The sequence below is a fragment of the Pan troglodytes genome, chromosome X (genome assembly GCF_028858775.2).
Source record: "Pan troglodytes isolate AG18354 chromosome X, NHGRI_mPanTro3-v2.0_pri, whole genome shotgun sequence".
NCBI lineage: Eukaryota > Metazoa > Chordata > Mammalia > Primates > Hominidae > Pan > Pan troglodytes.
In genome coordinates, this window is record NC_072421.2 from 70,718,784 (window position 1) to 70,745,550 (window position 26,767).

Consider the following 26,767-nt stretch of genomic DNA (forward strand, 5'->3'; position numbering starts at 1 on the left):
TTCCCATATCTACCGAGAGGACAGGAGCTATGGATTCTTTGGGTGGCATTTGTAACTCCACTGGGAATAGTATCATCAGTGGGCATTTAATGATTAGTAGTAATGTCGGTGACCATTTGTCTCATAACACACAGCTCTGGTATGTTTTCTGCAATTGCCTGGATGAGTAATCTGTTGGACTTGCATCATGTTCCTCATGTTCTTGTTTTTTTGTTGTTGCTGTTGTTGTGGGTACATAGCAGGTGTATCTCACTTTCTAATATCTTCCAGGGCTGTTGGGAGCTTTCTCATTACTCCTCACAGCAGTCCTGGGTGGTTGAGAAGGACCGATGCTATTACTCTTTGTGGGAGCGGGAAAGAAAGCGTCTCACAGAGGGGTTGTGAAGATTACTTGGGATGCCCCCTCCACAGAGCAGCTGGTGTTGTACCAGGCCTAGAGGCAACATCCATCAGGTTCCTTGAGATCAGGCCCTTTGGGATAAGCTCTGGATGCCATTTGTCCCCAGATCATCATCCAGCAGCAGTCATTTACATGCAAATCATGATGATACTAGCAATAGCTGCTAAGCCTGAGAGGTTGCATTGATAAGAGCTATGGGCTGCTGAAATGATTGCTGGAGGTATGTCTCACCCCCTTTCCTTTTATCCCAGCTGGGGTCAAAAAACCCACCTTTCCGACACTTGCAATGGTGGCTCAGAACTGTTATCTGGTTATTAGAGAAGTGGCCAGGAGAGAGCCAGTTGCTTAGACAAAGTCACAGTTAGTGGTGGGTCTTGTCCTGGCCCCCAGATCTCCCAACACTCACTACAGTGTCCTGTCCAGCAGGCCCATTATTATGCCCCTTCTTCTGCCATTCCTTGTCTTGTGTGCTTTGAAGTAGGCACACACCTCTGAGGACAAAAGAGGGCTTGTTCTGCTACATGCTGTGTTCCCTCTGTGTCTAGGAGGAGGCCAGTATGAATGGGGCTTTAATGTTGGCCTATAGCCTGCCATGGGCCCACGTCACTGCATAGCTTTCCAGTTAGGCACACATAGGTCGGGATCTTGGATTAGAATCTAGGGACAAATCCCTGCACCTTTTCTTAGCCTCGCTTTCTGCATTTGAGCACTGGGGTAAACAGGAGGAGCGACGTCAGCAAGAAGGCTGAACAGATGATCCCACAGTACCACTCTTCCCACAAAAGTACAACTACAAATTAATCAAAGGCAAGAATACCACCCTGATTTCACTAGAACTTGGGGGAGAAGCAAGGAAACTTCCTGGGATGACAAAACTGAGAAAAGCCACAACCAGTAAGAGGAACAACAGTCACGTTAGACTGTGCCACCTCCTCCCCCAAACCAGCATAATGCTACTCACAGAGAATTTCTCTAGGCCCACAATTTCTGAGGTGGAAGGAGGGAACTGGAAGTGGACATGTGACCTCCCCATCAGTCTGGGAATCTTCATGGGAAGTCCCCTCCAGCCCTATCCCACGGGTACCCTTCAGAGCTCCAGAAGAGAGCTGAAACACCTGGGGTGAATTGGGAACAGAAAGTGGGTGCACTGATCACAGCAACTCTCACGTGGATCTTGGCAGCTGCTCTGTGCCACGATCAGTGGGCATGCCAATGCTGAGGAGACTGGCCAGAACCACAGCACTGCTGGGGGCGCAACACACAGGAAGGCCCAGATCCCTGGCCAGATTTCTCACTAAGCCCATGTGATCACATGGAGCCTTCCCTTGACCTGGAAAGAACTAAAAGGTTGGCAATAATCGGCCAGTGTTCGCTTAAGTCTTCCCCAGACCAAGAAACAGTGGCAGGGCAGCAACATAGTTAAGTGGAGCATTTAAGTTCTCATGCTCACAGTAAGTCTTTTCCAGACTGAAAGCAACAGCTGGCCAGGGATTAAGTTCCAATATTAAGTAGTAAAGGTTTGACACCACCAAGGAGCAGCTGCAAAACCTGGAAGAGGTGAGCATCTCCTTAAACACACAGACATCAACATAAAGAGACAAGGATTGTGAAAACTCACAAAATATGACACGCCAAAAGAAACCAACCAAACTCCAGTAACAGACCCAGAAAAACTGAAGATCTATGGAATGTCTGACAGACAATTCAGAATAATCCTAAAGAAGTTTGGGGAATTACATGACAATATGGATAACAAACTAAATAAAATTTGAATAACAATCCAGGAACAAAACAAAAAATTTGACAAAGACATAAAAACAATTAAAAAAAAAAAAAAACAGAAGTCCTAAAATAGAGAATACAGTGACTGAACTGAAAAACTCATTAGAAAGGTTTAACAGCAGAGTTGACCAAACAGGGGAAAGAATCTGTAAGCTCCAAGACAGAACATATATAGAGGAGGAAAAAGACAAAAGCATTTTAAAAGAGGGAAGAAGGCCTTTAAGAATTATAAGACATCATCAAGAAAATTAGACTCTGCATAATAGAAATTGCTGAAGAAGACAAAAAAAAAAAATACAAGGTCTAGAAAGCATATTTAGAAAAATAACGGCTGAAATTTCCCAAATCTGGAGAAAGATCATAGCATTCAGGCACAGGAAGCTCAGAGGTGACAAGTAAAATTCAACCCAAAGACAAATTCCCCAAGGCACACCATATTCAAATTATTTAAACAAATCAGAGGCAAAGAAAAATGCTCAAAGCATCAAGAGAAAAACAACAAAAACAACATATCACACTCAATGGGTCACCAATACAGCTTTCAGTGGATTTCTCACCAGAGACCCTGCAGGCCAGGGAAGGGAGGAATGATACATTCAACGTGATGAAGAGGAAAAAAACTGTCAGTCAAGAATACCATATTCAGCAAAGCTATCCTTCCAACAAAAAAGAAAGAAAAAGACTTGCTGAAACAAAAAGAAAAGAAAGAAAAGAAAAAAGGTGAGAAAAATCATCAACACAACACCTGTCTTACAAGAAATGCTAACGGGGTTTCTTCAGTCTGAAAGAAAAGAACACTAACATGTAACAAAAAAATATCCGAAGGTATAAAACTCACAGGTAATAGTAAGAAAGCAGACAGATTTACAATGCTATAATATTGTCATCGCGGGTTGCCAAATATATCTTAAGTATGAAACCTAAAAGACAAAACTGTTCAAAACAGTAATAACTACAACAATTGGTTAAGAGATAAGAATACAAAAAGATGTAACTTAAAACATCAAAAAGTCAAAGTGTGGAGGGAGGGATGAGTTAAAGTGTAGAGTTTGTTTTTGTTCGTTTTTCCTGTGATTAAAGTTAAACTGCTATCTGTTTAAAATAACCTGTTGTAATTATAAGACATATTTTATACATCTCATCATGGTAACCACGAAGCAAAAACCTATAATAGGGACACTAAAATATAAATAGGAAGGAATCAAAATTTACTACTAGAGAAAAATACATAACAGCAAAAGAAGACAGTAAGAGCGAAACAAAGGAAGAACAGATCTACCAAAAAAAAAACAAAAAACAAAAAACAGAAAACAGGTAACAAAATGGTAGTGTTAAACTTTTACCTGTCAATGATAAACTTGAATGTAAATGGACTAAGTTCTCCAATTAAAAGACATAGAGTGGCTAAAAACACAAGCCCCAACTAAATACTGTCTAGAAGAAACTCACTTCACCGACAAAGACACACACAGACTGAAAGCAAAGGGTTGGAAACAGACATTCCATGCAAATGGAACCCAAAACAGAGTGGGAGTACCTCTATTTAGATCAGATAAAATAGACTTTATGTCAAGAACCATAAAAAGAAAAAGACAAAGAAGGCCATTATATGATGTTAAACAGGTCAATAAAGCAAAAGGATATAACAATTGTAAATATATGTGTGTGTATATATATACATATGTTTTTGTAACAATTGTATATATAGTAATATATATTACAAAATATATATATTTTAACAACTGTAATATATATTGTAATATATATTTAATTGTTAAATACGTATATTCTAACCATTGTAAATATACATATTTTGTAAATATATATATAGTAAATATATATAAATACTTATAATTGTTATAAATATATGCACCCAACACCAGGGCATCCAAATATGTAAAGCAAATATTAAAAGACCTGAAAGGAGAGATTGACCATAATACAATAATAGTGAGGGACTTTAATACCCCACTTTCAGCAGTGGACAGATCATCCAAACAGAAAATTAACCAAACAGAAAATTAATGTCGGCATTAAACTGCACTCTAGACCCCATGGACCTAACAGATATTTACAGATCATTCCATCCAAAAGCCACAGAATACATATTTTTTCTCAACAGCACATGAAACATTCCTCAGAATAGACCATACGTTAGTTCACAAAGCAAGTCTTAACAAACTTTTAAAAATCAAAATCACATCGAGTACTTTCTGACCACAATGAAGTAATCAATAACAGAGGGAATATTGAAAACTGGGCAAAGTCGTGGAAATGGAACAACATGCTCCTGAACAATGGATGGGTCAATGAAGGAATTAAAAAGGAAAAAGGAAATTTAAAGATTCCTTGAGACAGATGAAAATGGAAACACAACATACCAAATCCTATGGGATACAGCAAATGCAGTTCTAAGAGGAAAGTTTATAGCAATAAATGCCTGTGTAACAGAAGTGGAAATATCTCAAATAAACAACCTAATGTTACACCCCAAGAAACTAGAAAAAGAACAACAACAACAAAAAAACCCCAAAGTTGGCAGAAGAAAAGAAATAACAAAGATCAGGGCAGAAATAAACAAAATAGAGATTTTTTAAAAACAACTTAAAAATCAAAAAACAAAGAGTTAGCCTTTTAAAAGATAAAGAAATTGACAAATCTTTAGCTAGACTAACTAAGGAAAACAGAGAGAAGATTCAAATAAAAACAGAGATAAAAAAAGGAAACATTACAACTGGCACAACAGCGGTGGAGATGATGATAAGAGACTATCATGAACAACCATCTGCCAAGAAATTCAAAATCTAGAAGAAACAGATAAGTTCCTGAACACATACAAGCTACCAAGATTGCATCACAAAGAAATAGAAAACCTGAACAGAAACAATAAGGAATAATGACATTGAAGCAGGAGTAAACACTCTCCCATCAAAGAAAAGTCCAGGACCTGATGGATTTGCTGGTGAATTCTACCAAACATGTAAAGAACTGGTATCAATTCTTCTCAAAGGCTTAAAAACAAACAAACAAACAAGCAAATAAATGAAGAGGAGGGAATAGCTTCAAACACATTTTACGAGGCCAGCATTACTGTAATTCCAAAGCCAGACGAGGACACGACAAAACAACAAAGCTAAAGACCAATATCCCTAATAAGCATGGATGCGAAAACCCTCAACCAAACACCAGCAACACATTAAAAACATCATCCATCATGATCAAGTGGGATTCATCCCAGGGATGCAAGGTTGGTTCAATATATGTGCAATGTAATAAAAGTGATGCCTCACATCAACAGAACAAAGGACAAAATCCATATGCTCATTTCGATAGATGCTGAGAAGCATTCAAAAAATGTCAACATCCCTTCATGATAGAAACTCCCAGCAAAGTGGGCAAAGAGGTAAAAAACATACCTCAACAAAATAAAGGCCGCATATGATAAACCGAAAGCTAATATCATACTGAATAGGAAAAAGTTGGACGCTTTTTCTCTAAGATTTGTAACAAGAAAAGAATGCTCACTTTCACTGCTTAAATTCAACTTAGTATTGAAAGTTCTAGCCGGAGCAATTAGGCAAGAGAAAGAAATAAAGAGCGCCTGTATTAGTCTGTTCTCACGCTGCTGATAAAGACATACCCGAGAGTGGGTAATTTATTTTTTAAAAAGAGGCTTAATGGACTCACAGTTACACGTGGCTAGGGAGTCCTCACAATCATGATGGAAGGCAAAAGGCACATCTTACATGTCGGCAGGCAAGAGAGAAAATGAGAGCCAAACAAACGGGGAAACACCTTATAAAACCAACAGATCTCGTGAGACTTATTCACTACCGCGAGAACAGTATGGGGGAAACCGCCCCCAAGATTTTATTGTCTCCCACCAGGTCCCTCCCACAACACGTGGCAATTATGGGGGCAACAATTCAAGATGAGGTCTGGGCGGGGACACAGCCAAACCATAACAGCATCCAACCTGAAAGGAGGAAGTCAAATTGTCCCTGTTTACAGACGACATGGTCTTATATAGAGAAAACCCTAAAGACTGCCCCAAGTAACTATTAGAACTAATAAGTGAATTCGGTAAAGTTGCAGAATATAAAATCAGCATACAGGAATCAGTAGCATGTCTGTTTGCCAATAGCAAACTATCTGAAAAAGAAATCAAGAAAGTAATTCCATTTACAATAGCCACAAAAAAATAAAAAATAAAATCCTAGCAATAAACTTAAGCTAGGAGATGAAAGATCTCTACAGTGAAAACTGTAGAACACTGATAAAAGAAATTGAAGAGGACACAAATAAATGGAAAGAGATCCCACATTCATGGACGAATTAATATTGTTACAATGTCCATATTAACCAAAGTGATCTCCATGTTCGACATTTGATATCCCTGTCAAAATACCAATGACAGTCCGGATAGAAAAAAAAATCCTAGATTTGTATGGAGCCACAAAAGATGCTGATAGCCAAACCAATCCCAAGCAGGAAGAACAAAGCTGGAGACAACACACTACCTGACCTCGAAATATACAAAAGCAACCAATACAACAGGGCACTGACATAAAATCAGATACATAGACCAATAAAACATTATAGGGAACCCAGATATAAATCCAAGCATTAACAGCCAACTGATTTTCTACAAAGGAGCCAAGAACATACATGGAGGATAGGACAGTCTCCCCAATAAATGGTGCTGGACAAACTGTATGTTCACAATCAGAAGAATGAAACCAGACCCCTATCTCTCACCATATACAAAAGTCAAATCAAAATGACTTAAAGACTGCAATGTCAGACCTGAAACTGTGAAACTTCTAGAAGAAAACATAGGGGAAACGTTTCACGAAATTGAACTGGGCAACGATTCCTTTCTTCAGTAAGGCCTCGAAAGCATAGGCAACAAAAACACAAATAGACCAATAGGATTATATCAGACTATAAAGCATCTGCACAGCAAAAGAAACAATCAGTAGAGCAAAGAGACAGCTTACAGAATGAGAGAAATAGTATTTTCAAACTATGCATCTGACAAGGGGTTAATATCCAGAATATATAAGGAGCCCAAACAATAGCAAAATTCATAATAATTCAATTAAAAATTGGGAAAAATGCCTGAATAGACTTTTCTCAAAAGAAGATGTGCAAATGGCCAACGGATATATGAAAACAGTCAACATCACCAATCATCGGTGAAATGCAAATCTAAACCGCAATGTGATATCACTTCGCCCCAGTTAGAATGGCTGTTATCAAAAAGACAAAAAGTAGCAAATGCTGGAGAGGATGTTGAGAAAGAGGAACACTTATGCACTGTTGGTGGGAATGAAAATTACTACAGTCATTATGGAAAACAGTATGAAGATTCCTCAAAAAATTAAAAATAGAACTGCTGTGTGATTCAGCAATCTCGTTACTGGGTATATAGCGAAAGAAAAGGAAATCATCACGTTGACGAGACATCTGCACTCCCGTGTTCGTTGCAGCAATATTCACAATAGCCAAGATATGGAATCAACCTAAATGCCCATCTACAGATGAATGGATAAAGAAAAATGTGGCTTGTATATACAATGGAATACCATCCAGCCATGAAACAAAATGAAATCCTGTCATTTGAGGCAACATGGGTGAACCTGGAGGACATTATGTTAAGTGAAATAAGCCAGGCACAGAAAGACAAACACCACATCACCTCACTCAGATGTGGAATCTTAAAAAGTTGATTTCACAGAAGCAGAAACTAGAGTAGTGGTTACCAGAAGCTGGGGAGGGAAGGGGGTGTGGGGCAACGGGAGAGGTTGGCAAAAATGTAAAAAGTTACAGTTAGACATAAAGAACGAGTTCTGGTGTTCTATTACACAGTAGAGCGAGTATAGAAAATACCAATGTAGTGTATACTTCAAGATTTTAAATCTAGAAGATTTTAAATGTTAACACTGCAAAGAGATGATAAATGTTTAAAGTGATGAATATGGTAATTACCCTGACTTGAAGATTATACAATGTATACAGGGGTTGAAACATCACACGGTACCCCATAAATATGTACAATTATGTGTAAGTAATACATTTTTAAATCATGAATGAAAAGAAAAAGAAGTTTAAGAGTGTGCCCGAAACTCTTACAGGTGGAAAGCTCTGTAAGGGTACAGCTCATTACTGTGCCGCCAGCCCTCAGTGTGATCTTGGCGCATGGAACTATGGTGATTCTATCCCCAGTGTGCAGAGTACCTCTGACACCTAACTCAATGAGCATTTATTAAATGTAAATAAAACCAACCAAACAAAAAGAAAACTGAGGTAAATACGAACAACCTCACATGGTTGTGGTGAGGCCTGAATAAAGCAGTCTGTATGAACACCCCAAATGAAAAGTGTCCATACAAGAAGACACAGGAAACAAAATGCAAGCACAAGTGAGAGACTGGGAGCAAACATCTTCCTCAATTATAACAGACTAAATAATCACATTTGCAATATACAGAGAGCTCTGATGAGACAACTCAAGAAACACATGCGAGAACAAACAACAATAGAAGAGCTAACAAACAATCTGAGCAGGCCATTTATAGAAATACAAATGGCCACTATGAAAGGAATAGGAGCTCCACATCACAAGTCATAATGGAATTAAGATAACAGTGAGATTCCACTTTTCAAACTGCAACTTGACAAACATTTAAAATTATAATGATACCAATCGGGTATCATATACTGAGGTTCTGACGCTGGTAGTGTGAATTGGCACAGATTCACGCTACGCGCCAAATGTGCACTCCACATTTGGAGTGCCATTTGTCAGGGATTAAACAGTTTTAATATATTTACCCTATGGTGCATCCCCAAATTCTTTCTTCCTCCTGACACCAATCATAACTAGAAGTAGGGTGGGAAAACTGATGCTTCCTAGACCAGAGCCCTGGGGGCTCAGATGCCACTGTCTCAAGGCCCATCACAGGGTCCTAAAAGGGTTCTGTCAAGCCCTTGACAGACCCCTGGGCATCCTCAAGGCCAGGACCTTGGAAGGCTCCCGTAGGCTGAGCCTGAGCCTTGACTGAGCAGCCTGACTCAAAAGTTACAGCTAAAAATCTCAGGGCTCCGTGAGACACAGTTTTCTACATCCATGCTTCCCTCAAGCACCCTACGTTGGCTTCCACTAATGCACAGAAGAGAAACCTGGAGTTTGATTGTGGATCCCCAGCAATGCTGGGGTTCGGCTCACTGGGAATTTAGGGGTAGTTTCAGGGTTGTCTACTCACTGAGTTTCTTGACATGAAGATGGAGCTGGTGGGGGGAAAAATATAATTGGCAAGTACCCCGGTTTGAATTTCAGTAAACCTTAAAGAGAACAATGCAGAAATAGATCTTCCCTTAAGTCTTTAGGCTTATATAAGTAGAGTAATGTGAAAATCAGAAACCGTCACTTTCAATTCGTCATTTAATCATCTACATGAGAGTCGCGTTGTGGGGCTAGAAGCTGATTAGAGTGGGTTCAAGGGGGAGTCGGGAGAGAGGAAAGGGAAGCGATGATACTAGTCAATGAGGCATCTCAGCACTTGAGGGAGTTTACGAGAATGTATCAACTGCTTGAAAAGAGCATACTCATCTACAGGAGGGGAGGGTGAAGATCCAGGCCAGGGACACGGGGATGGATTTTCACGGGGGGCGGGGGGGGGGGGGACAGGCCCTGAGCCAGAGGCCCAGCACAATGAAGAGTTCTGCCGGCCTCTGACAATAAGTCCTTTCAGACACCACATGTACATCGCACTTCTCAGAAAACATGAACTTCACTGGCATTCCTGCTGCTGCTGAGTCCTGATCTGACTGTATGGAGAAAGCCGCATCCCCCAGACTGGTGCTCTCAGCTTTGCAAGGTGGGCAGCTGCAGTTTTTAGCCTTCCCAAGGAAGAGCAAACTCTTGAGGACCTGGTGAGCCTGATTTCCCTCCAGCGTGGCAGATAGTCAGCCCCAGGAGAGCTGGGATCTAGATCTCTAGAGTTCATTGCTGTATCCCCAGTACCTGCAACTGATCCTGGTGTACACGTAACAGGCCCCCAGCGAACACCCGATGAATGAAGGAAGCAATGTTAGTGCTGGCTAGAATGATTTTTCCCTATTTTCCTGAACGGAACTGGCTCAGCTAAAGACACTATGCCCTTGGTTTATTTTGCCAACACCATAGAGGACCAGGCTTGCCCAGGGAACCTGCTCTTCTGAGAGGGTGTTGGAGGAGCTGGTTCCAGGGAGCCCTGACATGTTTCACCAAGTGCTTCAGGTGAGAGCCTCTGCCTCTCTCACTGCTCACCGCCAAGTCCACCAAGAGAAGCTCAGGCCAGGCCAGAATCCCCAGGGCTCCCAAGGGTCCAATTGTCACTCTGTTTTCCTCCCTAGGGGAGGATACCGGACACTCGGAAACTGAGACCACGGGGGCCGCAGGCACAGAGCCGTGAACGGTGACCAAGCCCCTTCGGCTGCTCCATGCCCCTGCTCACCCCAGTGGGCCTGAAATACATACTGGCACACTTGACTCTTTTGGTGTTATGATATTTGATGTCCCTCTCCACATGAATATCCACCTCCTGTGATTTATGGTTTGCCTCTTTCGGTGAAGGTGGCAGGGAAGGGGGTCGCTGTGGAGAGAGAGTTAGGCACGGGGTACCTAGCCAAATGGGTTACTGTCCTCGTACCTTGGAGCAGTACTGCATGTCCCCCAGTCACTTTTGCAATAGCACAATGGTTGATGGACAGTAAACGTGCTACTGGTTTCAAACACTTCATATAGGGTGGCTGATGGGCACTGACTGAGTGATAGCCCTTGGGCCGGAGAGGAGGGCTGTAGGTTGAGGGACAGGGAGGTGAGGTCAGAAGGAGAGAAGATGTCACAGAATCCACAGGAAAGGCTTCAGAGGCATTAAGTTATAATCTGACCACAACAACCCCCACCTCAACCTTGGAGAGAGCCCCTCCAGCACATGGCCTCATATCCATCACCTCAGGTTGTTTGTCCCTTATTATGACACCGTGTCTCTTTGTAAGCTGCCCCTGATATATATTGCAAGAAAATAGCAGCAGTGGGAAGAGCTGAGTCTGGTGGATGCTTCCCAGAACTGGAAAAAGCCCAGGCTTCTCGGGGATGGCTCTGCTCCTGGCTAAGGTTCTGCCATGGGAGTCCAGCCACCTGCAGTCCCGATCCCCACAGCCTAATGGAACCACTGGGTTCCTGGGAAACTCACAAGTTCACAATGCCAACCCCCAGCTTGACGCATTTGGCTCTGAGACACGCCTGGGAAATGTGGAGTCCAGGGGTCCTGAGAGCCCCCTCCTTCTCTTCTGTTTTCTACTTTTAGAGTATTGTACTACTGAAATATTCCAAACCTACAGAAAAACAGAGAGAAGAATACAGCAGCCACCATCCCTACTTAAAAATGCTTTGCTATATGTGCTTCACATCTCTCTCTGCTTTTGAGTTAAATACATTTTGGAGACACACAAACCATCCCCAATCTATACTCACTCCTCTCCTCCCTAGAGTAGGTCCCCCATCTTAGGCGTCTGAACACTTCTGGGTCTCCACGCAGCTTCAGAGCAGCTCCTTCTCTGGCATGGGTGCTCCCACGTTGCCTTAGAGATGTTTCTGTGATGCCTGCTGGAGAACATGGGGGGATTCTACCCAGAATCCCAACCCAGAGGGTAAAAGCAAGAACATCTCTGCAGCTTTCACAGATAACTCTGGACCCAGCCCTCTCCCACCTGTACCCGTGTTCTCCTGAGGTGGGCCCTGTCTCAGTGGGAGAGCTGAGCCCTTCACCTCTGTTTTACCAGGAGAGGCCTGGAGCACCATCCTGGGTCCCAGTCCCACCCGAGTGATGGGTGTGTGCTTCAGTCACAGGGAGCAGGTCCATTTTCAGCTGCTGTGACATCTCATGGGCTCAGTGGCCAGGAGTAGCTGGTAGGTTTGGGGAGGAAGGCAAGGCCAGGCAGACTCGAGTCCCGGGCCTGCTGGAAGAGAGGTGGGATCAGATAGATGCAGGCCACATAGCACAGTCCAAGGTGGCCCATCAACCATTTGCTCCGTCAAGGTGGTTGATACCCAAAGGGGCTCACTATACTGAGGTGGGTGCAGGAGCAGGTGTGGTGGGCAGCCTTTCAGAATGGCTTCCAAGGATCCCCCTTCCTGGCACCCATGCTCCTATGGAATTCCCTCCCCTTGAGGGTGGGCTGGACCTAGTGACTTGCTTCTAACCAACAAAATTTGGCAAAGGTGATGGCGTGTCATTTCCATGCTTAGGCTATAACAAGACTGTGACTTCTGACCTGCTGGCATTCATTCTCTCCCTCAGGCTCTTCCTGCACGCGTGTTTGCCCAGATGGAGAAGGCCAGCTGGCGAGGAGCTGATGAAAGTCTCTGGCCAACAGCCATAGAGGAACTGAGGCCCTCAGGCCAGCGACCCACTGGAGCCTGCCAACAGTCACATGAGTGAGCTTGGAAGTCTATCTTTCCCCAGCTGAGCCTACAGATGAGGAACTGGATCCTGCCAACAGCCACATGAGTGAGCTTGGAAGTCAATCCTTCCCCAGTCAGGCCTACAGATGAGACTGTTGTCCCTGGGCTGGCAGCCTTGTGAGAGACTGGGAAGTAGAGGATCCAGTTAAGCCATACCCGGATCCCTGATCTACAGAACTCTCAGAGAAAAACTGCTTATCATTTTAACTTGATATGCTTGGGGTAGTTTTTTATGCAGCAATCAATAACAATTAAGACAGCAGGAATATCTGGGGGCTAGGGACCGGGTGCAAGACACAGAAGGCTCCATTAAGGCTGGGAGGGGTTCTCAGGTGCCAGGGTGGTGCGTGGTGCGCCCACGTTTTAGTCAGACCTGGGGTCAAGTCCCAGCTTTGTCAGTAAATATCTGTGTGACCTTGGACAAGTATCTTGAAGTCTCCGGCTCCAGATTACACCCTGTAAAATTTGACTGACATTGAACTTGCAGGACCGTTGGAAAGATAAGTGTCAGCTTATGTAATCCACACGACAGAGTGTCTGATGTGTATTAGGCCCTCAGTAAGTGGCAGCCATGAGTAGTAATATAGTTGACCTGGGACCCTGCATCCTCCTCTTGGGAGCTCCCGGGTGACTCCGGGTCATTCCAGTGCCAAAAAACAAAAACCAAAACCCAAAAACAGTGCAGGAAAAATATCTTCCTAGCAAGTAGGACAAAGGCGTCTGTTCTCCAGGAAGAGAGGCCCATCACAGTGGATACTTTTCCAAAAATTCTGGTGTGAGGGAGGCAGCCCCAGCAGGCTGCAGCTCATAGGCCATATCCCTTATGCAAAGGACCAAATGCTCTCCTCCCTCCCTCCCTAGATTCCTCTCTTCCTCCCTGCCCCCATCCATCCCTTCCTCCCTCCCTCCCTCCGTCACTCCCTTCCTCTCCCTCTCCTCACTTTCTCTCTCTCTCTGCCTTCCCCTCTCGCCGAGGCCTGATTCCAATATCTTTACCCCACAATTCTGCCTCTTCACACTCATTTGACCCCTACTAGAAACCCAGCCCTTCTTTATGTCATCCTGGTTTTATTCTAGATGAACCCATATCAGTGTCCTCATTATGCACTGTTTGCCAGCTTCCCCAGCCACACAGGATGGTATCCGATCACTGGCTTCTAGGGAACAGCTTGGGTGGGCATCACTCTGACCTCACCATTGCGCTTTAGAGTTGGTGTGTTTAGAAGGCCCAGTGTATGCACTGTAGAAAACTGCACAGGGACGGGAGCCCAGGACTCATCCTGGACCAGCAATGGAGACTTCCTTCTATACCATCCAGAGCCAAATGAGATGATTCTGTGAGAGCCCCTTTCCATCCAGGACATTGTCTCTCATCCCTCAGACTTTCCATCTGGACATCTCAACTCTGCTCCTCTCCTACAGCCTCGTCTCTCTCCACAGCGTGGCTAAAATTTGCCTTCAGTACCCCCGAAAATAACTGTTAATTCTGCCCTGCCTCAGGGCCTTTGCATTATGGCTCTCCTCTGGAGCCACCATTTCCTTGCTCAGCCTGTCACTTGTCCTTTTGATCTCTGATGTTCCTACCCTCAAAAAGAACACGTCCTTCTTCCCTTGGTAACATGTCTCCCCTCCACCATGCCAGTCCCAATCACAGTCTCCTCACTTGACTGTCTCACCATAGTGATACATTTTCTCTCTGTGTTACCTTGAGGAAGTTGCTATACCTTTCTGGGCTTCCATTTCCCTATCTATATGATGAAATATTTGACTAACACACAAACATACTGTGTACTCTTCTCTATCATAGCATTTCTCATGCTAGACTGCCCCCTCTGGCAGGTTAATTTGCATGACTGTCCTCACCCAGGTTCTCATCTCTGGAGCATGAGCTCTGCCTTGTTAGTCCTGGAACAGCCAGTACCTGGACACAGGGCTTTACCTACAGCATGGCACCAATAAACCTTTATTGAAGAAAACAAATCAATGAGCATGTGTCCACTAGAGCTTTGCTGTGCCTGGACTCTCTGATCTGGGATAAGGGTGAGGAGTATTCCTTTTATTTCCTCTAGCTTGGAGCCCAGAGCCTCCTGCTCGGCAGGAACCAGATGTTTTCAATGTCTGGACTCAGAGCTGTCGTCCTGGAGGTGCTGAGGCCTTTTCTCCAGTCCAGAAATGAATCTGGGCTGGCTGAATGTAGGTAGGGCAAGGGAAATGAGACTGTGTGGGACACAGATATGGATGAAGCTGCCACTCTAGCTTAAGAGGCTCAGGCCCAGGGGACAAGATTTGAGGCCACCTTGTTCCCTCCTTCCTTCCCTTGGGCTCGGAGGGAGGACCCTTGTCTGCAACGATACCACCGTCCAACCAATCCAGTGGGTTACGAGGGGCCATAACTTGGAAAACAGCAGTCAAAACCCAAGTGGTCATAGGGGATTTAATAGAGCAGGGCTTGGTGTCAAGGGGACCTCACCTCTAAAACACACACACACACACACACACACACACACACGCACACACACACACACACACACAGAAAGAGAGAGAGAAAGACAGAGAGAGAGAGACAGAGAGAGCTAACGCCAGCCTGGAGCCCCCTGTTCACCACCCACCAGAGGCTGATTCACACACCAACACAGCCTCACACATTATATCCTCAGAGGCACAACACTGCTGCTGATTGGGACCTGGCTGCCATGAACCTCCTCAAGCTGTTTGCTGTGATGACCCATTTGCACAGGCTCTTGATTTCTAGAACCTCTCAGGTTCAGGGGAAGACAGGTTTCATCTGTCAGTATTAGTCACAGTGTCCTCACTTCACCGTCTCACCATAGTGATACATTTTCTCTCTGTGTTGGGCAAGTTGCTATACCTTCCTGAGCTTCCATTGCCCTATTGACATACTGAAATCTTTGGCTAAATGATCTCCAAATTCTTGTTCTTCTCACACATTTAGTGACCCCGTGGCTTAGGGGACTACTACATTCACAGTTACCTGCTGTGTCAGCCAGCTGCCTAGTTGCAAGTCCCCTGATGGCACTGCTGCCCTGGGGGCTATTATGCCTCCCATGAGCCCCATTGCAAGTATTTTCAGTATCCTCTAAGGATACCCTCACTACCCCCTAAGATACTGCATGACACCATTGGCATCTCACCCTGCCTAAAATTACTTCTTTTCATACCCCAGAGCTACAGAATGGGTGGGCAGCTGACTAGAGTCTCCCAGGCTAGGTCCTTAGGAGACTATATATATATATGTATCACTATCTTATGTCCCATGACAGACTTCAGAAACTCTAGGCCAGGGCCTGGATGCAACCCAGAAGATCCTCAAGGGCTGGACCTTGGAACTCAGGCTAGCCCCTGATTGAGCACCCTCATTCTAGAGAACTGCAGCAGAGGAACTCAGAGTCTCCACTGGGACACACGTTTCTGATCCAGCACTGTTTCATGGTAGCCAACCTTGACTGCTACAAGTGCACAGAATAGAAACTGGGTCTGCTTATTTGCAGTTTCCAAAATCACCTCAGTGGCCTGGTCTTTGTGCTTCAAGTGCTGTTCCTCCTCTCCCTTTCCCTGTCTAATTTCTTTCCTCACGCCTTTCAGGCACCTAATCCTCTGGGAAACCTCCACTGACTCCATTAACATCCCCAAGGCTGAGTGGGTGCCCTGTCTGAGCCTTCTCATGGACCCCGAAACTTCCTCCTGTCACTCTCTGTTGTACTCTGTTGTGCCTTTCTCAGCCTCTCCCCACCCAGCCCACTGGAGGCGACATCTGAGTACGGGCTTGCAGGCATGACCAGCCCTGGACCTTCACAGATTCTGTAAGGAAGGCTTTGTCTCAAAACCTTTTATATATCAACCACCAGATTAGCAAATAGTTAAAGGGATGAATAACATCAAGAGCGACGGTGAAGGACAATGAACACTATCCTACACTGCTCCTGAGAGAATAAATTGCTGCCACCTCTTTTCAGATCCATTTATCAACGGTTACTCAGTGTTGAAATATTTGTAGGGTTTTGTGCCAAAATTCTATTTATGTGTATCTCTTCTAGAGCGACACATCCTCTGCAAACAAAGATATTGGAAAAACTTTTGAGAACTTTAAAAGTTGAGGAAAAAAATGTGAAGGTCCTTGTGTATGGAAGTAGTTAAAGAATTATGGCATATCACTTAGAACACTATGCAGAAGTTAAAAATGATGAGACAGTTCTCCATGAGCTGACAGGAGAAGTTCACCCAGACTTGCTGTAAAATGCAAAAATCAAGTGCCACACAATACGTGCATCCTGAGCCAGTATGTATCTTATGGCCCCATAAAAGACAAGCATATGTTTCTATTAGTGCATGTATGTGTATGTAAATGCATCGATTGAGGAATTTTTGAGGAAACGCATTAAACCATTGCTGAGGGGGCTGGTGATGGAGAGGGGTGGACAAGGGAGACTATTGTTTTGTCTGTATTGTTTTCGTACACAAGGATTATTTGCATAAATAAGACAGTATTGTAAACAGGTGATATACCTGTACTTACTAGGTCTTTAATAAAAAGAAACTGTTATTATTTGTCATAATAAGAATCACTTCGCCTCTTGCAGGAGCTTCTGCGAAACTTGCGTGCAAGTCAACGAAATTATATTGAGATCCTCTCATGTACCCAGCGCTTTCACACATATAATTTACCTGTAATTTATCCAGTTCAATCTCAGGGCTGGCAAAATCCAGTTGACCCCTACTCCCTGTAACAACCACTCCAAATTAAAAAAATCAACTTTTTCTTGAATCCCTACACACTTGTTTAATCTCAGCTGAGGGAGACATGGTATAAAGCTACGAGGGGCTGACCTCGTAGCCTTTCTCGATATAAATCCCATCCATCCACAGGGTGGTGCGGGGCGGGTCTTATCACCATCACTCACAGCCCTTCCCTGACTCTTTGCAGAACTCTGGGTCCATTCAAGGCAGTTGCACAGAGGCAGCTTATTTTCTCAAAGGAGATTCAGAAAAAAAAAGGAAATGTTACTGGGCGGGACAACAGGGTTGTCCACCTCACCTGCCATCAGGCTTCGGGGACTGAGCAGCCTGGCCTCCTGGGCCAGCCCGGGACTCCTTTCTTTGAAAAATCGCTGGGTTGGTGTATTAGTCCGCTCGGGCTGCCATAACAAAATACCACAGGCTGGGTGACTTAAACAACAGACATTTATTTTCTCACAGTTCTGCCAGCTGGGAAGTCCAAGATCAAGGTGCTGGCCGATTTGGTTTCTGCTGAAGGCTCTCCTCATGGTTTGCCTCCTTCTTGCTAAGACGTCACATGGCCTTTCCTGGGTGCATGCAGTGCAGAGAAGAAGAGACCTCCCTGCTACCCAAATGTCCCTGCAGAAGCACAGTTGTCACTACCTCGAGATACTGACAGATACAATGAGCTCTGTGGCGTCTCTTCTCATAAGGACACTAATCCTGTAGGAGCAGGGCTCCACCCTTATGACCTCATTTAACCTTAATTGCCTCCTAAAGCCTCTAGCTCCAGATACAGTCCCATTAGGGGTCGGGGCTTCAATGTATTAATTGCAGGGCGGGGGAACGCAATTCAGTCCACAGCAGTTGGCAAGGTTTTGTGTTGCGGACCCTCACTTTCTGGCGTTTCTGATTCCCTGCTGTTCAAATGTCCCTGCAGAATCACAGATGTCACTACCCTGACATACTGACAGATACAACTGTGGCCCCTCATCCTGCCTAAAGCCACCTACTACCACATCCCAGGGTTACTAATGAGGAGGTGAACTGGGGCTCCTAGCCCAGAGGCCCGGCTGATCGATGTCACTGCCTTAAGCGTCATCATAGACGTCAGAAACCCTGGGCCAGGCCCTGGGTGCACCCTGGAATAGCTTAAGAAGGCAGAACCTTGGGATGGTTCCCCAGGAGTGATTCCAGCCCCTGAGAAAACTCACTCAAAAACTGCAGCAGCAGGGGCTCAGGGACTCCGTGGGGCACGGTTTTCTCATCTTGTTCTGCCACCTGGTGGCAGTTGGCTGCGTCTACAAGGAAACAGGTGGAAGCTCCATAAAACCTGGGCCTTTCTTCCTGGGAATTTCCAGCAGTTTGGAACAACCTTCCTACTTAGAAAATGAGTTTCTTTATATGAGAATGAAAGTTGTGCTGGGAGATGACAGTGTAGTCACTTGGGTCTTCATTTCTATTCATTTTTTAAGTTAACAATTTAAACCTAGCTTTTATTAAGCATTTAAACACAACTTGCCGGTTTGGTCATTTTAATCACATAGCTAGTCATATACAACCATAAGAAACATTACTTTCACTTGTTCATTGGTTCATGTTCAATTGACTCCTAAGTTTCAGTGGAGTGGTGTAGGAGAAAGCCTAACTGGAGTAGATTCAAGGAGAGAAAAGGGAGATAGGACAGACAATGAGACCTGCTCACTTCTTGGAGGAGTTTCTAAGTATTTCACAACACTTGCCTGGAAATTCACAAGATTTTGAGGATAATTTTTGTACACGTCAGAGGGAATTACGTATTTACATGAAAGCTAAGGGCTCTTTACCTCTGATTTGCACACGAATCCTATGAATCACAGGGCTGTCTGAAACCATTTGAACCCTCCTCTCTGCAGCATACGGTACAAGTGACCGCTCAGGCTGTGTTTCAGCACCTCTAATGTTGCTAATCTCATTACCTTACAAAGCCAGCGATGGCCTGGCTGGTGGGAAGGACATCTTCGTGTGAATCCCATCTGCAGCATCTGTGGTCTTGTTAACCTCTTTCCCGGCTCCTTCCCCTGACCTTGTCTCTCTGCAATTCTGGGTCCATCTAGAACTCTGGTGTGACACCCCAAGAGCAGATGTGATGGCTGAGGTCCAATCATAGGCTTTTAGTGGATATGTATTCAGGGGCAAACACATAATGCTGCATTTACCTCCACACTATGAAGATATACAGAGCCTTCAATACACATCGATTACTCATAAATGTCTACTTCTTAGGTATCAGGATCACTCTTACAATTTCATCTACAAGGTCCAACTGTTAAATGTGAGAAAAACAGTGCACAGTAATGTGACAATAGTGTCCACATGAATGAAGTAGCTCCAGTTTCCCTGGGACTGAGAGCTTTCCCGGGACAGGGGCCTTTAAGTTTTAAAACCGGAATGGTCCCACTCATGGCAAACTAGGACCATGTGTGACCTTGGCATGCAATGAACCATTCATGGCCAAATAAAATGAGCTACCTGTAGAAGACCTCTACACATCATGTTCTCTCGAGGAGGACCCTCGGGGCTGTTCTGCTCAGCAAGCAGAAGCGTGACTCCAGCCTGCTGGGAGGGCCAGGAGGAAGAAACAAAGGAAAGAAAGATTGGAGGAGTGGGAGTAAGAAACACAGGAACAGACGGAATGTGACATACCAGAAATGTATCCCTTGCTGGAGCACAAGGCTGTAGGAGGGAGGGACGATGGGGCAGGGGCAGAGGGGCTGAATGGGGCGTGGAGGGGGCAGGCCCTCGGCCTCTTTGCACCCGGCAGAGTGACGAGCTTCGCCGGTGTCTTCAACGAAGTCCTGTCGGTCCCTACCGGCACATCACACACTCCTGGAAGCATGATCTTCACTCCCTTCCTTCCACCTGCTGACCTGGTGAGTCTGGCTTCCCTCCATTGTCCTGGAATGTCCCCTAGGAGGCTGGGCTTTGGTCTGTGCAGGTCACTGCTGCATCCCCAGCCCCTGCAAGAGGGCCAGAGACGCACACAACAGTTGCTGGATGGGGTGAAGGAAGCCAGGGATGGGAGGGAGCATTAGGATCTGGCTATTTAGTCTGTCTTTCAGAATGTGAAAGGGCTGCAAAAAGACCCTGAGGAATGGGTGGCTGTGTCTGACGCCACGGAGGACCCATCCGGTGGCACAGGCTTGCCCAGGGAACCTGCTCTTCTGCGAGGGTCTTGGAGGAGCCGGTTCCAGAGAGCCCTGGCATGTTTCACCAAGTGTTTCAGGTGAGAGCTCCTTCGGAGCCCGCCTCTGCCTCTCTCACTGCTCGCCACCAAGCCCATCCGCCTCCCCTTCCTGTTCCACCAAGAGAACCTCAGGCCAAGCCAGAAATCCCCAGGGCTCCCGAGGGTCCACTTGTCACTCTGCTTTCCTCCCTAGGGGAGGATACCGGGCACTCGGAATCTGAGACCACCGGAGCCACAGACACAGAGCCATGAACGGTGACCAAGCCCCTTCTGCTGCTCCATGCCCCTGCTCGCCGCAGTGTCCCAGTCACCAGGCCTGAAATAAATGCTGGCACGCTTGACTGTTTTTGCTTTGTGGCATTTGATGTAACTTTCAACACGTCGGGTGAAGTGGGGGTGGTCAGCTTTGGTGGTGGTGGGGTTGTGGAGGGAGAGAGCTAGCATCTTCCTGAGCCCTGTTAGGCTGTCCGCCCTCCTCCTCGAGGCAGCGCTGCTTGTTCCTGGGTCCTGGTGGCGATGGGCTGTGGCCAATCAATGGTGAGTTTTCCACAGCTGGCAGCTCGGACCCTGGTGAGGCACTTACATGCAGGAATGACGACGGAATAACATCTCTCTTCCCCCAGCAATGCGCACGGTCTTCATATCGGAGGAAAACTGGGCAGTGTTTATATGCAGAGGCGGGAGGGTCATGTGGAGGAAGAATCTGTGGATCTCAGAAAAGGCATTAACCCCTAAACTGACAAAGAGCTCCCAGGCCCCCCTACCCCACCACAAGACAGAGAGCCCTTCCAACAGACGACCTCGTCTCCACCTACGCGTTGCTCGTTTTCATAAGAGGAGGGCTTCATTTTTTCTTTCTTTTGCCTTCCTGAGGTGACCTTGATATGTGCTGCAACACAGTATCAGCAGGAGAATTCTACAAAGGGGGTTGGAGCATACTTGTTCCTTTAACCTGTTAGAAATTGCAACACAAGCAATCACCAAGGTCAATGGAGAGACGGCGGGCCTTTCAGACACACAGTAATGGGTGGGAGGACCTCACAGAGGCCCACGTCAAATTACATTGATCTGTTCACTTTCTGAATGAGGAGCTGAGTCCCACGGGTGCTCCCAGAGTGGGGTCCTCAGCTTTGCAGGCTGGGCAGCTCTAGTGTCTCAGCATGCCCAGGGGACAGCAACACTCTCGAGGACCCACTCCCACAGGAGGCTGACCCATCCTCCCTGCTGGCACATTCTCTTGCTTCTCTCTCATTAAGACTGAAATAAATCTGGAAGTGTTTGGTGGTTTTATGGGTCAATATCTTTTTACACCTCTTGAGAAAGATATTTAATCGAGATAGGGTTGGCTGTTGGAGATGGAGAGGAGCTTAAGACATACATACGTATCTGGACTCATGTATGTGGTTATAGTCATGGGACAGCATTGCTTCTTCCTAAGTACCTGTTAGGACTGTGACCTATAGACAATGCTTTTTCCACAGGTATCTTGCTATGGCCTTGAGGAGGGCAATTCAGTGTAACAATGCAGAAAAAATATCATCTCTCCCTGCCCAAATGCATATACCCTTCATAACTGACAATGTTTATTGGCTTCAAATGGAGAGCAGGCGGCTCGGGATTTTGAGGAAAGGCCTCAGATTGAGGTACACATAATCAGCTCCAACTATCCCCACCCCAAACTAAGACAGAGCCCTTCCAAAACCCTTTCCCCATTCACCTCAGATTGCATGTTTTCATATTATGATACCCCCACCCCCACTGCGCCACCCCACCACCACCACCACCTCCAGCCTTTCCTTGACGCCAGCAGAGGAATGCAAGTGAGGGGTTACAGTGTAATATTCTCTGGATCCTACATATCCTAGGGTAGGCCCTGAGAGAACTGGTGCCAGGATCCCGCAGTGTTTGTGACGAAGGGCACAAAAAGGCTTTGCAAGGCCAACGGGCAGGGATGTAAAACATGCATGTCAATCTCTAAGAACTGAAGATAATTTTAGGCTAGTTATTATGATCACTATACCCACCAGGACCATTCTAAGGCATGGAGAATACTGGTCCTTTGAAAACCACGCTGGTGCTGGCCACTGTAATTTTGGTAGGGTTTGGCCTTCATCAGATCCTTCCCTGCTCAGGAAACCTCCATAGCTTCCTGGGCCAGCCAAATCAGGTTTGAGCCATCAAGGCTCTTCCTGGCTTCGCTCCAGGCTAGTCTAGACTTATCTCTCACCCCTACAAACAGTTTTCCCTCTGTATAAACAGGATAACTTATCCATTCTAACATCTAGGCCTTTGTTTCTTAAAACAACAACAACATCTAACCGTAGTCATATAACCCACTGAGCTCTGTCTCTCCCAGGCTTCAGGGGCGAACATCTGCTCAGTAGCTTCTGGGAATCAGCTCCGGTGAGTGCAACACTTACCCCCTTGCCCATCACTCCTTACGGATGCTGAATGTAAAGCACCTGCTGTGTGCACTGTAGAAACTGCACAGGGACAGGAGTCCAGGACAGCTTCTAGGCATGCCACAGGTGGAGTCTTTTCTCTGGCTCATCCAAGAGCCAAGAGCAGCTGCTTTCCAAAGAGTCACTTTCCACTACACGTTTACTTTATTACTATTATTTTTTAATCTCTCAGCTGTGAAGTCCACCAACTGAGGATCCTGGCTCCTGTACAGGTCCCCACCCCCAGATCATCTCTCCCCAGTCTCCCCAAATTCTAACCTTCCAGTTCCACTGAAGAACATGGAATGCTCCCGATGCCCACAATACCCTGCCTCGGGGACACACTGCACTTACTACTCCTTCAGTGCTTCAGATCTCAGATGGCATCTCACTACAAGGAAGCCTTCCTTGTTCCCAGACATCCACCACCCAGGGTTAAGTGTCTCTCCTCCGGGCTCCCATACCACTTGGTCCTTATCCTCATCCCGGCAATTAATACATCAAACTGCCACATCTGGCTGATTTACTTACATGACAGCCCCATCTAGACTCTCAGATGTGGGGCAGAGGCTGAGTCTGGTGCATTCCTCTATCTCCAGCGCCCGGCACAGTGCCTCACATATAGTAGGTAGTCAGTAAATGTATGTTGAATAAATGAGTCAATGAGCAAGGTGTCTAATTCATTGAATTTTTATTTTTCCCTACATTCTGGAGAACTAGGCAAATACAAGCAGAGAGCGGTTGTAATTTTGTGCAACAGACACTGACCGGCTTTTTATTTTATCTTTTTATATTTGGGGGAGGGGGGGAATGATTGTACTGGTAAAGTCTCTCAAACCTCCAAAGAACAGCTTATTCCAATGCTATAATAAGTTACAGGCATAAAATGATATACTCTCCCAATTTCTTTTATGAAACAGCAAATCTCTCCTGCTAAAACCGAAACAGAGAACAATAAAACATTTGACCAACGTCATTCATAGACCTAGATGTTCAACTTAAGTACTCAATCAAGTGTCTATGGAACAAAGGATTTTGAAAAAATGCTTAGGTATGGCGTTTGTTTCAACTCTGATATAATTCTGTCATCATGTAGTTTTAACCAGTTTATTTCCTGTAAAATGATCATCATTATAAAAAAAAGTTAATTAAGGCAAACAAAACTTTGCAGTATGCAAATTGAAAGCTAAATCACTGAGAAAGACAAATAGAACTGGAACACAGATACCATGGGCGGCAGGTTCTCCCTAACCCCACTCTACCCCTCGACTCCTGAAAAGTCAGGACCCCAGCACCCACTGCTGTGGGGCCCTTTTGACTACCCACAGCAAAACAAAGTGAAGACTCAGCCCCAGCCTTCACTGCTGGCAGGAGGAGTCCCTGACACTAGCCTGAGATTGCAACCACACTGGCACTGTCCCAGGTACTGATACTTGCTCCAGCCATGGCTCTAGCCCTGGCACTGGCAACTGGCACTTGCATTGGTGCTGGTGCTGATGCTTGCTTCAGCCATGGCATAGGCCCTGGAACTGGAACTGGCACTAACACTGGCACTTGTCACGTCACCAACGGCAGCTGCCATCTCGGGCACGGGGTATCTCCTCCTCTTCTCTCAATGCCTCATTTACTGCCACGGAAAGGAACTGGGGTGGGTGTCATTCACTTTGGCCACAAACTCCGGGACTTCCATCTGTCTTGTTTCCTTTGAGAGCCCCCACAAGAATACCTAGAGCGTGGGATTGCTGTGGGACACCTATTTGTGCACCAGATACTCCTGCTGCACACTAGCTTTGGTGATGAGCTTCATGGACTCCCCAAAGACGAAATGCTTTTTAGACGAAATGTGCCTCCAACACCCTCAACACCTCCCAGACCACCTCCTCGGGGACACAGCTGGCCTGCATGAAGATCGAGTCCAGAGTAATCATCAGGAGCCGGGTCTTTGGTGTGCCCTGGTCGCCTGTCAGGCCCCAAACCAGGGCAGGATCGATTTTTCTGATCAAGACATAGGAGTGCTCTGCTGGATCAAGTTCCTTCAGATAGAACCCAAAGACTAACTCGGGGAGGTCAGAGGCTTTCTTGAAAATCTCAGGGAGGAAGCTCCTGTACCTTTTGATGACATACTTCAGCATGTCTGCCCTTTTGATCGCCACCGTCTTCCGGTTCTTAACCAGCAGGTACTGCACCAGCTCAGCTACTTTCTAGCTCACAGGGCCCCTGGGCATGCGCATCAGGGATGTCGGGGGCCGGAGGGGTACTGCGGGGGCGGGGGGCGGCGGGGGCGCGGGGCGGGGCAGACAGTTGCCTAGGGGTTTCTGGGGTCCACAAAGGAACTTTCAGAAGCACCTGAGCAGGGGCTCCATGCCTCAGAAGAAGTGCTCCCAGGGCTCCGGGGAGCACTTGGTGTCCCCGCTGCAGGCGCCCCCGTGGGGGTTTCTTGGGCAAGGAGGAGAGGAGCAGGCCACCGGGCCTCTGAGACCCGCAGGCCCTGGGTGTCACCTCTACCGCGGACGTTCTCACCTGCGGCTTTGGCTGGCCCAGGAAGCAGGAACTCTGGGAAGAGATGCGCGTCCACGGGCATTCGGCGGCCGGAGCGCTGTGTGCCAGGCCGCGAGGACAGTGACGTCGCCGCGGCTGCTGCGGCGGCTGCTAAGAAGACCCGGAGCCCCAGGGTCTTGAGTCGGAGACCGCCGCCCTCAGACCGGGAGGAGGAGGAGAAGGAGGAGGAGGAGGAGGAGGAGGAGGAGGAGGAGGAGGAGGAGGAGGAGGCGGAGGAGGAGGAGGAGCAGGAGGAGGAGGAGGAGGAAGCGGGAGGGGAGGGGGCTAAGCCTCCGCCGCCCGGGTCTTCCCGGAGCTGTGGGAATGGGCGGGCGCCGCCCCGCAGTGCCTCTTCTGGCAGAAAACAGTACCGCAGGCTACAGCCTGAGGGATGCGGGGGCGCTGCTCCCAGAGGTGGGGCTGCTCATGTGAGGCTTGAAAGAGACCATAAGCCTAAAAGCCAGGCCCAGTGTAAGCGCTTAGTAACTGTTACCTGTTGTTGTGATGAATCCGATCATTCTGGATTATCTTCGTATCCCTCCTTCTCTCCTGTGGAGAAGGCTCCTAAGAGCGTAGGCATTTCTGTCCAGCGGCTGCCTCTGCAGCTTCCTCTTCAGATCATCTACCTGAAGTTGCTTTGCTCAGTGCCTGGCCTAGAGTAAGCACTTAGTGAGTTTTCCTTTGCGTTCGTTTCATTATTATAGTGTACATCGCATCTACATTGCTTGCACCCTGTGTGGTCATCTAGATGTGGAGGAAGGACCCGGGAAACAAGTGACCTCCATGGAGAACTGAAGATGTGTTTCCTTTTCTTTATGATCAGTGGATCTGGGGTGCACAACATCAGTTCTCTTGCGTATTCTTTCTCTCCTACACAGTCTGGAAAGTTATTGTTAATTGTAATCTAACTTTGCAAACCACCATTCCCATAATGACATCCTCTTCTTGCTTCTCTTACTCTCATGTCACTGCGCCTCATCCTTTCTCTACAGAGCGCTCTCTCCCATTTCACCTCTCATCTGCGATTCGGGGACCTTAAATCGACTCCTGCTTTGAGGTCAGCCCCTAGGAAGCCTGCAAATAAATAGCAAGAAGACTCCTCCACCCTAGCAAGTGCATTCTCTTATTGTATC

General features: G+C 46.3%; 2 protein-coding genes across 5 annotated transcripts in view; one reads left to right on the top strand and one right to left on the bottom strand.

The window, feature by feature from the left end:
- Nucleotides 1–25,831, bottom strand: part of LOC107966387 (doublesex- and mab-3-related transcription factor C1) — a 71,342-nt gene extending 45,511 nt beyond the window's left edge. The window contains exons 1-2 of one of the 3 annotated variants that reach the window (XM_024353021.3): nt 12,000–13,459; nt 11,706–11,834 (exon numbers count right to left, since the gene is read on the bottom strand). Coding sequence is in view for 1 of the 3 variants with exons in the window: in XM_054677008.1 (XP_054532983.1) it covers nt 25,617–25,677 (61 nt within the window). In the remaining 2 variants the exon portion in view is untranslated. Of the gene's footprint in view, nt 1–11,705; nt 11,835–11,999; nt 13,460–25,616 lie in introns of those variants that run through there. The other 2 variants (XM_054677008.1, XM_024353020.2) reach the window with 2 other exon arrangements.
- LOC129135304 (protein FAM236A-like) lies at nt 20,089–21,001 on the top strand. Of its 2 annotated transcripts, none has more exons than XM_531311.8 (3): nt 20,089–20,341; nt 20,531–20,694; nt 20,849–21,001. In XM_531311.8, the coding sequence occupies exons 1-3, from the start codon at nt 20,120–20,122 to the stop codon at nt 20,874–20,876; spliced, it is 414 nt and encodes a 137-aa protein (XP_531311.1). In that variant the 5' UTR covers nt 20,089–20,119; the 3' UTR covers nt 20,877–21,001. The 2 variants fall into 2 exon arrangements, with proteins under 2 accessions (XP_531311.1, XP_016799544.1); XM_016944055.3 differs by having other exon boundaries at nt 20,105–20,341; nt 20,519–20,694.
- Nucleotides 25,832–26,767: the final 936 nt, after the last annotated feature.